Genomic DNA, 15,322 nt, shown 5'->3' with positions numbered 1-15,322 from the left:
GTCCAGTGACTATTGATTCAGTTTTAAAATTGTGTAATAACATTAATAATCGCTGCAATCAATGTTTTCCAGTCCCAGGACTGAGATGATGTGCATGCTGGCTGGTAAAGCTTTCTGTGGCTGGAAGGAGCAGTCATTAGTTCTACTTGAACTCTTTCCTCAAATCAAAATGAGAGTTGCTTAAGGGCACTAAGGCCAGTCTGCATGTTTGCTGATCAATCAACTTTGTATAATTAATATTCACAAATCACAAGTTTTAAGTATTCATTCAAAAGAAAAAGTCTGACAGGAGATGAAGGGTTAGTGGCAATTGTAATAATAGAGGTATTTTCAGTAATAGTGGAATATGTGACTTGGCATAATTGTACATCTAAGAAATCTAGTAGTGATCATAATCAACAATCCGCGGCCCACTGATAACAGTCCACCATCACCTTCATCTTCTGCAGTTCTTGTCTGCTCTTCACTTCATTCTCCTTTGCCCTCAGTTCTGCAAGATACAGCGGAAAATGTATCAGCTGTTGGTCAATCATCTTGTGTGCCATTATGGTCTCTTCCTCGATTTACTGCACTGTTGAGTTTAGTTGTTGAAGTGATTACTCTGAATATGCTAACCCTTTAAAATGGTTAATATCATACACAAGCTATGCAAACCCCTTCTAATGAACAACATGGGTAAAAATGCCCCGTATTCATTTCCTGTATTATTTCATGCATGACTGGGTGTTTCTTTGCTATATTCTTTCATAGCTTATTTAGAAGAAGGCTCCTTTGATCCTTTGATGACTTAGAAGATGAGCCTTGAGTCTTCAATGTCATCAAAGGAGCCATCTTCATTTAGGAGAGCTGGATTCCAAGACAACACCCATAACTCCAGGTTGATCCTGTAGAACACAGTCTAGGTCCTGATTTCCGACTCAGAATCAAGGCCAAGAATTGTCTCCTCATCTTCTTCATCCTGTTCTTCATGCAGCATTTTTATGACCATTAAACCATAAGTCTGAAATGATTGTGACATGCCATACTAACACTGGATAAAGACAATCAAAAGCATATTTTCAAATACATATCAATCAGTCTATTAAGTATATACTGCTATATTTCGAGTTTTATTTTGTTGATCTAGCTATGGTTAGCTAGCCAGAAATTAAGCTAGCCAGCTAACAGCTAGTTAGTATTGTACATATTTCTCTTTCTCACTAGTAATCGATTGTTGAAATAAGTCTTACATGCATCAGATGTGCAAAAGCAGCTGTGTGAAATGAATGGTAGGTGTTCCGTACTGAATACATACTGTATGGGTCATTTTTGACCCATGTGTGTAAAAGTGATGTAGAAATTACATAATTACGTTTGTTTATAAAGTAAGAAAGGAAAAAGGAAAATAATGATTTGTGGTAATTAAAAACAAGTCATTTAATGAATACCCGTAATATCAAATGGTAAAATACATTTATTTCAAACACATAGCAAAGTAACACTCGTGCATGAAATAACACAGGAAATGAATACGAGTAATTTTTTACCCATGTTGTGCATTAGAAGGGTAGTGATTCAAAAACAATGTTTATATAAAAGGAACAAAGGAAAAAAGGAAATAAGGATTTGCGGTGATCAAAAACAAGTTAATTGGGGAATACCTGGAATATTGATTGATGAAATTCATTCACTGCAAAGATATTGAAAAATAAAAACTGAGCCGGGTCCTTTTGACCCATGTTGTGTATCAAAGGGTTAAGCTGAAAGAATAACACTTGTTTAAGACTTACTATTTAACTCCGCCCAGGCTTTATATAAAAGAACACTTCAAAGTATTCATTAAGCAAAGAATTCCTTGTCAGTTTGCTTTAATGTCAGGTGGTCATAGATTCCTCTGATGTCTTTGATTGACTGTTGCAAAGGTGAAAGATTTACCTATCTGAAGAGAAACAAGTGTTTTTGACCTGAACAGATCTATTAGTCTGTCTGAAGTGATAGTGATAGCACCACCTACTGCCAATAGAAAGTAAGCCTCGTTTTACAAACTTTAATTCGATTTACATTAAATTGTCACCGTTGTAGTCTACACTTGATGGCGTGGACCATAATGCATGATTAGTGGGGTGATCCAGCACCACGTGACAGGACGCAGGAAGTGACGTGTTTACTGTTTATCCTTCCCGCGATGCACAAAACGCACGCAACATGGAGCCGTTTCACCCGGTCCCTGTTCGCCCTCCTCCGCGGTGCTCGGGAGGGCCCGCACAGTTCTGCTTCGCAGCCCTAGTTTTGTATTAATTTTCTCATAATTTTGATACAAATGAATCATTTTTATGTTTTATGTCCCTGTGGAGCGCCTTGAATCTACCTCTGTGTATAAAGGTACTTTATAAATAGAATAGCCTTGACGCCAGGCTTCAGACTAATGTGTTTGTGTTGAGGTCGTGTATCTTATTTAGTTTTGAGAGTTGGACGTGTTTTTTCAAACGGTTTAACGTGAGAAGTTAGAATAAAAAGAAGTAGAACAAGAAGAAGAATAAAGAAGGTGCCCAGAGGGGGGCGCTATGCTCACAGCCGTATAGCGCGCAGGATTTTGGGGTAACAAAGGTTACCATGGAGACCTCTCACATCCTTTGTTTGGGGAGCTGAAGTGGCATGATGGCTGACAGCTGCAGGACACAAACTGTCATGTTATTATTCCATACAAAAGTGAGTAGATAGAAAAACATCGAGGAAAGTGTGGCACTCAACTCTTTAATATTTAATGTAAGAGTGAAGCGAGAGGCTCCGACAGCGCAAACTAGCTGACTTTTAGCTAGTTAGCGCCGACGCTAACTCCACTAGCCGGCTAGATCTCAGGTCCAGTCTGCGGTTGACGTGTAAACACCACTTTTCTGCGAGGTTTGTGTTCTCCGTGAATGTGTTTTTGGCAGAGTCATGTCTCTCAGAGGCTGAACCTGAACCGAGCGAGTCGCACTGACACGGTGTAGTTACGTAGCTGTGGGCGGATCTGCGCTAGCCAGTAGCAGCTAGCCAGTCGGGACAGGCTAGCAATGACGGATGGGATTATTCCTGCCGGTGTCTGGATTCTCATCCGCCGGACATGATTTCATGGAGAGCACCCTACAAGTAAGAGCTTCTGGTCGGTCTACGAATGTATTTCACGGTGTCTATGATCATTGGCGAAATAGTGTGAGTAGCACCGCCAGAGAGGGGGGGGGGGGGATTCAGCGAGAGGAAGGAGGTCGTCAGATTAGGAAGAATGAGTAACCACAATTTAGCTTCCGGCTAGCCTCCTACGGTTGATAGTTTTTACGATGTTAAGTGCATTTGTTAATGGCAGCAAATGGTTCGGCTGCAGTAAACACACCTTTTCTGTGTGTACAGCCTGCGAATGAACGACCGCACCGCGACTCTGCGTTGGGTTAAATGACAGTGACAGCCATCTTCAGCAGCCAGCTCCAGTAACGTTAGCAGAGGGATCGGTGTGGGTGAAGCTGTGCTGTAAAATCCGTGGTGTGCCTCTGATTCGTGCTGTGCCACAGTCCCTACCCAGCTCGAGGAGAGGCTGGTGTCCGCAACGTGTTTATTCATTTGATGCGATCCGTTTAAAGGTCTCAGTCCAGTGTTTATGACAGGAGGATGGGAGGGCTTGTGCTGCCTTCAGGACTCCCACTGAAGCCCGTTCATTCGTGAGAACATTCAGCTTGAGTGAATGTGCTTTTTATTGGAAATAGCAATACTAAGTGTTTTGACCAGCAAAGCAATAACACAATAATAGCTCACAGTTGGACAGAGGTGACACATGCTGGATAGGAGACGTGCGGCAGTGAGTACAACAAACAAAATGAGCTCTGTGACAGTGTACAGGGACATGCAGCATGTACAGATCTCAACACAATTATTCATAATTATAGTCATGCAAAACTGAAAAAAAGCTTCAGGTAGCATTTAATAATGATTCATTCAGAGGTTTGCTTCCAAGCAAGTGCAAGCCACACGGTTTGTGGCCTTAGCAATAACCCTGTACCTTTCATGCTCTGCTGATGAATTTAGTGCATTCATGTTAAGATTAGATTAGCTGACTCATGAGGGCCTTTACAGAGACGAAACTCAGGTGACACAAAGTACTCGTTTTGTATTTGGAAACACTGGAACAAAAGTCCGTATGTGTTTTAATCCCAGTGGATTTATACATTGTGGTGATTGTATTTTGTGTTGAATATTGTAATTTATTTCATCGTTATACTGACATGGACCTACAAGTCTGAAATTAAGTTTAAAATAAGAGAATCAATCTAACTTCTTTATTTTATGTAGCTCCTCTCAAACAAATCAATTGCAGTTCAAAGTGCTTCACAAGCGATTGACTAAATGTTTGATGCGTTAATGATTTATGAGTTCAGAGAACAATGCACTCATACTTTGTAAATGATTACAGAGTAAATGATAATGAAACAAGATAAGATAAGATGATCCTCAGTAAAGCAATAATATGGAAATATACAAAATATCAATGGGATAGAAATAATATATACAGTGTAATATATACAAAGTTAGAAGAGTTAAATCGTTTAGCGTTGTAGTGGAGGATATAATATACTTAATCAGGTTCTATAAGCAGGTGGGGTTTTCTCGTGTGTGTAGTAAAGCCCGAGCAAACGAGTACTGTGGACACGGTGGTTAACTGGATATTCAGAAATCCCTGAAGGCGTCCTGTTACGTAACAGAGGAGGGCTGGGCAATGCTGCGTGTTCGGAGGCGGGGGGCGTGGGAGGGAGACGTGCAAACACACACACACTCTCACACACTCTCTCACACAAAGTGGCTGTCTCACATTCCTGGTGCTTGACAGCTTTCTTACAGACAGAGAGACAGACAGAGAGACAGACAGAGAGACAGACATATTTGGGACGTTTTGACAGAGGAGGACTTCGATCGAGGAGACTTGCCTCAGTACAGCTGGTAAGACTCGTGTTGTGTGGTGATCGTAGCTGATTCAGTCCTCTGTGGGTATTGTGAGCTGATGTGTGGTGCGGGGATCTACGTCGACACACGGGGCTGCGACACAACTAACGCAACTAGCGCAAACACACACGCAGATCAGTGTCGCATCGTTTTCAGTGCCAGTCCAGATTCAAACCCGAGCTCAGCCACGCTACGCTTTTATTTTCGGTGTAATACTTCAGTGGTTACAAATGTTGCGTTCAGGTGCTGCGTGTGGTCGCGACTCGCTGCTATTCCTGTCGGGAGCTGCGTGGTGTTTACATCAGTGCTGGGCTAATAAAAAGCAGAGCCACGTGTTGGGAGCCTGGGACCATGTGGTCGTTGTAAACACTGCATCCTTGTGGCCTTGTGAGTCTTTATCTGCCGTAGGAGCCCGTTCATGTTACTTCCTCGTAACATTTTGAAACCGGATCGCCCGCTGAGGGTATATATTGTTAGAGGGTGAAGTTTTAGGAGCTGGATTGTATTACAGGAGATCACTAGAGACCCAATCAGGCTTTCTTTGTGCGTGTTTATGAAGACTGGTGACATACTATATAATAACAGCAGCACTATTTGCATGGAGCTCCCTTTCAATCTGCCTCGTACACTAACTAACCACCACTTATCAGTTTAAATGTCAGTGTTAGTACAGGAAAGGTCAGGTTCCCACGTGATAACCAACAGGCAGTTCGGGGATCATCGGCAGGTCATGTTCCTCTCACATCTTTGTGTGTGACTGACTGTACACCTCAGCTCGGTTAGGGACAGGGCATGAGGCAAGGTCTTTGTCACACTGCTGCTCTCTCCTCTTCTCTTTTGTTTCAGGGACGCACTTGAACTCAAATTTACTGGCTGCAGGATATGAACATGTGTTGAAGTAAAATGTACCATATGTTTTAGTTATCGTGTCAGGCTGGTGTCAAAGTTTGGAAAGTCGGTTTTTGCAGGGAAAAATGGTTATTTTCTCAAGCGACTACTTATGATTATTTTATCACAATCACAAAATCTTGGGAATATTATCTGTGTAACTGATTCATCACTTCTGTAAACATTCTAAAAAATTTTGAAAAATGCCCAAAACAATCTCCTTAATTGATGTCATCATATTTCCTTTGTGCCCGACCGAGTTCAAACTCATCACACCACAGAGATGGGCAGCAAATGCTCAGAGTATTGGGAATTAGATAATGTTTGGGATTTTTGTTAAAGAATTATATAAACCATTAGTTGTTTATCTGAATGGAAACACACAAAATAAATTTTACAGTCTTTATACATCCTTAATTAATACTATAATCAACTTTTTGACCCTTTCATATCAGAGCGTTATTAAGGGTTAACCCCTGAGTGTTACTCCTAACACAAGAACTGAACCACAGAATTATTCAACGTATTGTAAGATACACTTGCTAATAGAGTTTGTGCCTTATGTACAGTAGCTTATCTTCATTTGATTTATTTATCCTGTCATCAAATCAAGTCATTCTGCACTCAGGTAAATGAAGACACTGTGGCAGCCAATATCTATTCAGGTTAGAGTAATCCTATAATGAGGATGATTTATTGAAGTTTATGCTGTGTTCAAATGTTAATATAAAGCAGTGTAGTGTCAGACCATAATTAAACCCACATTGGAAGCAATGATGTGAAGCCAGAAGGAAAATGTGTATCAATGCATCCAGCACAAATAATTGTCCCTTTCCCACAGCTTGTTCAGGGCGGGAATGTTGCACCTTCATTCTTCCATCTTTAAGAAGAGATGGGATGTAGTCACAGAGCTAGATTTACATCTCTTTTAAAGAGAAGGCTCGCATGGCAGCACAGGATGGTGGCGCTGATCACGCCTCAGATTCCGGAATGACAGCGTGTTATCTAAAACCACTCACCGGGGCTGCAATATGCCACTTTGTTTGTTTCACTGTAAACAAGCAGCACAATCAGAAGTCTTCTTAATGCTATTAAAGCAAATTTAGCATTATCTGTGTTTAAAGGGGGTTCATGAAAAAAACGTTTTTGGGTGCTGGATGTGTCCGAGAAAGGTCTGTTTTTATATGGAGGCTGAAGACATGCATAACTGTGACATGCAGATCAGTGTGTGTGAGTGAGTGAGATAAACAGGAAGCCTAAAAGCTGCGATTGGAAGTCAGAGGTCACTGATTAGGCGATGGTGGTGGTCTGCATGGACCCTCAAGCCAGACTGTCCCTCTGATCTCTCATCACCTAAGCCTCACCTCCCTCACACCATCCCTACCTTTGTCTCCCATCCTCTCTCTCTAACACACACACTCTCTCTCTCTCTCGCTCTCTCTCTCTCTCTCTCTCTCTCTCTCTCTCTCTCTCTCTCTCTCTTATATATTCTCTCTACTATTCTCTCATTAATATCATTGCCATCTGCTCCATATGTAACAGCCCAATTATAGAGAAGAACTTTGACCCTACCTGTCCAAATTTAATTTGAAAGTCTCCAACCTTCCCTGCACACTTCCCCTTCCTCACACATATGCACGTAAAATCACTGCATGCTTATAGGCTGTCCAGACTTTGACCTTTTATTGTTTTCTCTCCACAGGACCTGAGCTGATTTGTCAGCCTTGCGTTGAGTTGGTTTCACCCCTCAAGTGTCCTTTGGATATCAGCTGTCCATGGTTGTCTGAACAGAGGATAACACAGTAAGAAAGCGTGGCACAGTGTGCGTTCAGTACAACACAGCAAGGCTCCACCAAGAGAGGAGCGGAGATCAACCAACAAGTGAAGAGAAAAAGCTAGTTTGAACACAAAATGTCTCAAAACAGAGAACTGGTGGTTTACTACATACAGTATAAACTCTCCCAGAGGAACTATCCTCTCAACCACATGGGACTCAATGAGCCTACAAACAGGACTGACAGAGGGGAGACAGGCTCGAGTGAGGAACAGCAGACAGCGACGCACGCCAACGGAACTTTAAATGGCATGAATCCCGGGACCCCTCCAGATTCCCCGCTGCGGCAGGAAAGGTTGCCATCAACGACGGGTCTGGATGCGGTGAAAGAGGCCCTCCGAGACTCGACCAAAGAGTTTGAGCTGCGATATGCCCGCGCCTTCAGCGATCTGCACAACCAGCTGCACATCACGCCGGCCACAGCTTACCAGAGCTTTGAGAACGTGATGGACGAGGTGTTCCGGGACGGCGTCAACTGGGGCCGCATCATTGGGCTTTTTGCATTCGGCGGGGCGCTAAGTGTAGAGTGTGTGGAGAAGGAGATGAGTCCGCTGGTGGGCAGGATCACAGAGTGGATGACAGTCTACCTAGACAACAACATCCAGCCCTGGATCCAGACTCAAGGAGGATGGGTGAGTCTCACACACAGAAAAACATAATGTGTCGCCCCTTTCAAATCAGCACCCTCCATTACGTGGTTCAGTTATATTGGTGTAAGCTGAGGTCACCTGTATGGAAACAGTGGTCATGTGGAAAATAAGGAATAATCATTATTCTTTGTATGGATTCAAATGGCTTTTGTTGATAAGATTGCATGTTTGGTTGTATGCACCATGACCAGATACTGTTCTCTCTCACTGTTTGTTGATGTCCTGTATGCATCATGTGCCTGTTGGTCAGCTGTGTTTCTGTCTCAACAGTGAGTTTGCATGGACTGACCTCCAATGACACTGTATCTTTGGCTGATAAACAAAATCCAGAATGTAGCTTTTCTTTCATCATACATGCAGTGACTTGGCTCGTGCAGATGGGCCCAGACAGCCAGTATACCCACATTAAAACTGTATCAGCCTCAGAGAGATTGTAACATGGTACAGCGATGGGGTTGACTTTAAGACCAGCAAGATTAGATGTTACACAGCAGTAAAAAGTCTGAGCACATGGTATCAAAAAGCATCTGTGATTAAAAAGAGTAAAAACATAATGTTTGTTTGTGTGCTCAGCAGCTGCTTTCAGCTGTTCTCTAATTGATCAGCAGCATGGAGCTCAATGAGCTGAATCGAAGTTGGGGAGCTTAACAGGCTACATCAGGGCTTTTGTAGCTGTCTGCGGTCTGCCTGGGGATCGAAGTTCCCTCATCACAGGGTGGGATGAAGTCCCGGGCTTTTACAGATAGCCCTTTGTTTTACTCCACTCTGTTGATTGGCTCTATGCTTTGCTTTCTTTTTTTCTTCAGCTATCTGTCTATTTTTCTCCTTTTGTCCGATCCCAGCTGTATGTATGAAAGCTCTGTTCTTTTTCTGGGGTCAGCTTGAAAGTGGGCTGTCCTGGTACCTGACAATCCTGTGTTTGTGTGTGTGTGTGTGCTAGTGAACTCTTCCAGGACAGTTAAGGTCAGCTCTGTTCCTTTGTGCTGACCATTTGATGGCACGGGGAGAGCAGGAGCGAGGGGAGGGGCTGTTTATAGTCTCCCCAGTGCTGTATAATGCCAGGTCGAAGGTTGATCCTATGGAAACTGACATACCATTGGCTGAACAGCAAACCTAGAAAAAATCCAATTGGGCAGATCATGGCTTTGCTGTTGTTTGTACTGCCAACCTCAATTATTTTTATTTTAGGACTGAAAGCCAGAGATAATACAGAGGAGGGGGTGTAGGCAGAATGACGATATGGAAACAGGTGACAGGATAACATACTAATGGTGGATGTTCCTTTGTTGTAGCATCTTCCCGAACAGCTCTGGTTGAACTGCTCTCATAAATACACTTCGGTGCTGATGTAATGGCGAAGTGCCATGACGTTTGTTTACTAATCAATGCTAGCATGCATGCTCACACGTTAAATAAAGTTGGTGAACATTGTATCTGCTAAACATGTTATTAGCTTGACTCTTATCATTGAAGCATTGTCGATCTGACAGTGAACTTTTAACAGATATTTTCCACTCTTTAAAAAATAAATAAATAAATAAACTTTTGTTTTACAAATATCTCCGTCCAGAAGAGAACACAAAAACGACTACACACGCTCAAACAAGCATGCCTGGCCAGTAGATGGTGATAAAGTCAACATCGACAATTCTTCAAATACCAGAGAAGGACGCTGCGGTCCAAGTAGTATTGTGCAAGGCAGCTAGCTGTGAATCCCAGTAATGCGGTGCAGTGATGCTACGTTTAGCTGCTAATTTGTTTTTAGACCTAGCAGTGCTACCTATGGTTAGCACTGCTAGAAACCTGTATATAGCTATTTGTTTGTTGTTGTTTGTGGCGCATGCTCATAAAGCAACCAGTGGGTTGTGTGGCTGTGATGTCATTGTTTCCAGAATGCTCCATTTTACATGTATACATGGATATAGTGACTTAAAACACTGGTGAACGAGAGGTCCAAACGAAGAGAAAAAAAATTGTTTTCCAAAACACTGTATAGGGGCCAAGTTTAATGAGCTGACATGCCTAAATTCTTCTCGATGGCTAAAGATAGAGAGGTTCATCTAAAAGTTAGACCTCATGTCTCATCTTTATCACTAATAACTATTTTAACTGTTGCAAACAAAAATATTTGTCATGTGCGGCCGATCTCTCGCACAAAAACATTTAAATACTGCTACAATACAGTTGTTGGGCTAGCAACAGTTAACATGGTGTAGTTGTTTGCGGTTAGCGGCTCGCATGTCAGTGTAACCCAGACTTGGAGAAGTGAATGACTTGATCAGGAATTGTTGAATGGATCAGCATGTACCAGTATCCTGTTGTATGGTTTCACTTCTCCCTCCTGGAAATAACTTTTTCTTGAGCACATGATTCCACTTCCTTCCCCACTAATCTTCGTGTAATTCACTTTTATTCCCTTAATGATTCAGTCACCTGGTGCTGGGGAGAGAGAGCATGTGTCCCGTGTCAGTTGTTCATAAGTCGCCACAGGAGTAGTCCCAGTGAGCTGCACTAGAGAGTGTACACCACAGAATACACAGATATGAAGGTGGTTTTACTGTTGGAGCCACAGTGAAGACACAATGTCTTCACGTTCTCTTTTTTTGTGGTTCGACTTTTCAAAGTCAGCCTACACTTTCCCTGAAACGCACCAGAGTCTCTCAGTAAACACACAAGAGACTTTATTTTTTTTTTCTTTCTTTCTGTCTTTTCTTTCTCTCTTTCTTTCTTGCTTCCTTCCCTCCCCTGATGCCTGCTCACAGGGATGAAGCACAGAGCCGTTGGCAGATGTTGGAGCCTGAGTGTAGCTGTGAGGCAGGTGTGCCCTTAGTGTTAGCTGATGAAATACTAGTCTGCTTTAGCAGCAGCAAGGTCACTTTCTCCCTCTTTCTCCCAGAGATCACTCCCTACTTATAGTTTCTTCACACACTCTTAAATATTTACTCTCTGGAAGGGTTGTGACAGAGAGGACAGTTTGTTTGAAGGTGATTCAATATCTGATCAAATATGATGTAAATGAATGATGTAAACCAATATTTTCGAACTCATCTTAAAGTAAAAAAGGTCAGTGTTTGCATAATAAGTTGCGCTCAGGGCTGTTTACCCAAAGTTGGGAATTTGCAGTATTGTTTAAGCTCCATAATATGGCACTTAAGAAGAGACTCTAACATCAAAGCACTGCATTCACAAGTTGACATGTTAGCAGAGAAGCAGTCATTTTTCCAATATTATTAAACACATCATTGAATATAGAGCTCCAGAAATTATTTGACCAATTGATTGTAGCTTGACAAAATATTGACTAGTTTATTTATCATATATGACTTGGGCTGTTGGTTGAAAGTGTCTCATATGAAACATATATAAAGATGTATCTTCTTGAGTCATCGTAACTAAAATTTACGACAAAGTATTAGGGTCACTCCAAAGGGGGAAAAACGGGAAAAAGATTTCATGAATAAATTCTTAAGGTTATGAGAATAAAGTTCTAATATTACGATAATAAAGTCGCAATATTATGAGAGTAAAGTTGTAATATTACGATAATATGGTTGTAATATCATGAACAAAAAAAATCATAGCCTAATTAAAAAAAATAAAGTAACAAGTCTATGATAGTAAATACGGAATTTCACTCCTTCCGAATCAAACATTTTAAACCAATCTCATTGTTCCTTGAGAAACACAGTGTAACACATGTAACAAATAGCCTAACAGTCAACCACTACCAAACATTTCTGTCTCCACTTCCTCAAAGTCTTCTTTCTTTGGAATAGACAGTTTCTAACACAATCTTTTCAAAGTACTGAACTGATTGTCATGATAATGTAATAATATGACTTCATTCTCGAAATGACAAACAAAAATTCCCTTTTAGTGGCCCTAATACTCGGAATTGATTCTTGTAAGCCTCATTATTCCAACTCCTTTTTCACGTTGGTTTCCGACACATAATCAAGAAGAATAGAAAAGGAAAGATATAAACTTAAACCACACACCCTAACACAGCCAATTCAATCTCATGTGTCAAAATTTTCTGATAAAACAAGTCAGTTTTTTAATCTTGTGCCCCTATAGCTGGATCTCAACCTTATCTGAGAAAATCAAAAACATGAGCATTAAATAAATAGGTATCAAGTGGAGGTCATGCTACTGAGAAGCTGTTGTCTTTCACTAGTAACAGAGAACTCTATGTCCACGTAAACACACAAACACAGTGGAAATAGTCTGAGCAGGTGACATTGAGGTGACAGTTGAGTATCGAGAAGTGAAAGGGTTTTTTTGCACAGCAGAACAAATCTTGCTGCCATAAAAACTGATAAAGCCTCGGCCTAAACGATCCTGCTGGAGGTTATTTTAGAGCCCCCACTGTCCGGGATGCTGAGATGTAGTATTTGATAGTAGCTCGTGAGGCGAGATAAATATGCTCAGACAGATTCTCCCCTTCGCAGCCCATGGTTTTAGAAGATGAGCCCGAGCAAAGCCATATATTGTCAGATAATAAACCTCCTTGGCAGAGGTAGAGACAGTGCCATCGACCTAATAATGCTGTTTCCAGCAGAGCAGGCGATGGTAGTGATTACTCAGTGGAGATTGAGCCGCCTCCGGGTGGGGGTGCAGGGTTATTACCAATTATAGATGAATAATATCTCGACCTGCTACTGAGGAAAACAATGTTTTTTCCCCTCTGACAGACTAATAAAGGTTTAACTCGTTTAAAAGAACCACGCTGCCACGGCCGGAGGAAGCTTGGCTGCAGCTGGATGTGTTGGTGTGTGTGTGGGGGATGGGGGGGGGGGGGGGGTACCTACGCAGGGGAAAAGAAGAGACCATTAGCCCAGTTGTTTTGCTTTGTGGTGTCGATGGTCTCTGTAAGGTCAAAGTAAAGTTAACTACATGAAAAATGTCTTTGAGCAGTGAAAGTCTGCCTGGTTTCCTTGGCTTCTTTTCCTTTTTTTCCCCCGTCACCACCGCTGCTTGTGGCTGTGCACGGTACATTGTTATGCCTCGTTCAGCACTAGCGCTTTGAATGATGAGTCTTGTGATACCATATATTTCTCTCATTGTCAAGAATGAAAAAAACCCAGCAATATTGATAAGTGATCTTACTACGTGAGCGAAAGTCGGATATTCGTCTGTGCCAGAGAGCTCCATTGTTTCCCCAAAATGATTGAATACACATTGGTGAGCGTCACTGATGCACTGCTGACGTGTTCCTTCTTAAACACGAAGATACAAACTACAGTGTGTGGTGCAGCCTCTGAGCCACAGTGTTGTAAAGTCAGAATATATTGAAAGATGGTATCACATATTGTGTGTTTTGGCTTTTTCAATGCGAGTATTTAAAAATGTTCTAACATGCATGTATGTGTGGTTATAAATACATGCAGACTGACTGTAGTGTAAAGTGGGTTAAACGCAAAGGCTGCAATTAAAGGCCTATGGAGAGTACGTCCATTGACTTGTTTTGAGGGAAACACCTGAGCTTCCTTTGTGCCATTTTCCTCAGCAGACTTATTTACTCTCTCTCTCTCTCTCTCTCTCTCTCTCTCTCTCTCTCTCTCTCTCTCTCTCTGTAATTAACATGCACATAGGATAGGCAGTTAGATCCACAGAGTCGTCTGTCAGACTGCCCTATCGAAGAAAAGCAGGAAATCTCACCCTTGGGACCTATCCAGTCCGCCTCCACCCCCCACTCCCACCCCTCTCTCTCTCTCGTCACAACCCCCACTTTATCTTCCATACTTCTCTCCCTCCTCTCCTCGACGTGCATGCCTCCCCCCCTGCCACTAGTCGATTTTTGTCCCTTATTTTTCTATCTGCCTCCCTCCTCCCCCCCCCGCTCTATTTATCATTTTGGAGCTCTTTTATTTTCCCACCTTGCCTGCCCTTCCTCCTTTTTCATCCCTTACCTAAATCCATCCCGACATCCATCCATCTCCAGTCTACACTACTACCCAGATTTATAAAATATTTTACAGGTCAAACAAGCCACATTCCTCCTCAATCTCACCGTTAACCCTGTGTCCCAGTGTTCTAGTTCTTCTTCCCATGTTTGTCAGGTTGTTTATCAAAAATCGCGCACACATCGCCCAGAACACGGTCGTCAGCCGTATTGATTCCCTCATACTTGATCCCCTTACCCAAACTACTGTCACCATCCCTACATCTTTGCCTTCATCCCTCTTTTACTCCCCTCTCATCTCTCACCATCCCATCCTCCTCTACCCTTTATCACTAATGGCTCACGTGTGACTATTTAGGAGGGATGTTTTTTTTTTCATGGTAGCTCTCTGGCTCCGTTTTCAGGACAGTGGTGTTGCTAATTTCATCAAGCAAACTTTGATGAGCTGATTGTATGTTTATTCGTCGTCACACATATGGCACGGGTGGTGTTGTCTAGTGCGTTTTATTGTATAGTGGCTTGCTGCAGAGGGGAGGGGACAACAGCAAGTCGGACTGGTCATGTGACTACCTCAAACAAAGGATTTGCGGCCACACACACCACGAACACAAATTTTGCTTTACTGGCTTTTTAGTTGTACCCACAGGTGTGCCGTCGCTTTACAGGCAAAGTCATCTCTGGAAAGGACGTGACTTTGTCATTGTCTCATTCTTTAACTTGCAACACCATCAAATCCACACACAACACAGACAATGCTCCCGCATAGCCTTTTTGCATTGGATCAATGGCGGGCACTTTTGTTCGGGGCTGTCAATAAACGCCTCTGTGTGGTGGTCGGCTCTATGCAGATTGATCTCTGAGTGTTCTCTAATGAATGTAGCTGCTCAACCATGGATGTGTCTATTGTGTTTGTATGCATGTGTTTAGGCTCACGCATTACTTTTTTTCAAGATCTGTGTGTGTGTGTGTGTGTGTGTGTGTGTGTTGTGTGGTGTGTGTGTGTGTGTGTGTGTGTGTGTGTGTGTGTGTGTGTGTGTGTGTGTGTGTGTGTGTGTGTGTGTGTGTGTTGTGTCAGAGCCACGCTTGAAAATGGCAGCA

The 15,322-nt window shown here is 42.4% G+C and overlaps 1 protein-coding gene across 1 annotated transcript in view; it reads left to right on the top strand.

Moving 5' to 3' along the window:
- Nucleotides 1–2,628: 2,628 nt before the first annotated feature.
- The window catches only part of bcl2l1 (BCL2 like 1), a 28,696-nt gene continuing 16,002 nt past the window's right edge, over nt 2,629–15,322 (top strand). The window contains 2 exon segments of the mRNA XM_034591327.1: nt 2,629–3,108; nt 7,538–8,301. Of these exon segments, the coding sequence (XP_034447218.1) occupies nt 7,747–8,301 (555 nt within the window). The 5' untranslated portion in view covers nt 2,629–3,108; nt 7,538–7,746.

This window comes from Hippoglossus hippoglossus, chromosome 7, assembly GCF_009819705.1.
Source record: "Hippoglossus hippoglossus isolate fHipHip1 chromosome 7, fHipHip1.pri, whole genome shotgun sequence".
Lineage (NCBI taxonomy): Eukaryota > Metazoa > Chordata > Actinopteri > Pleuronectiformes > Pleuronectidae > Hippoglossus > Hippoglossus hippoglossus.
The sequence above is the reverse complement of the archived record's forward strand: the minus strand, read 5'-3'. Positions and strand labels throughout refer to the sequence as shown.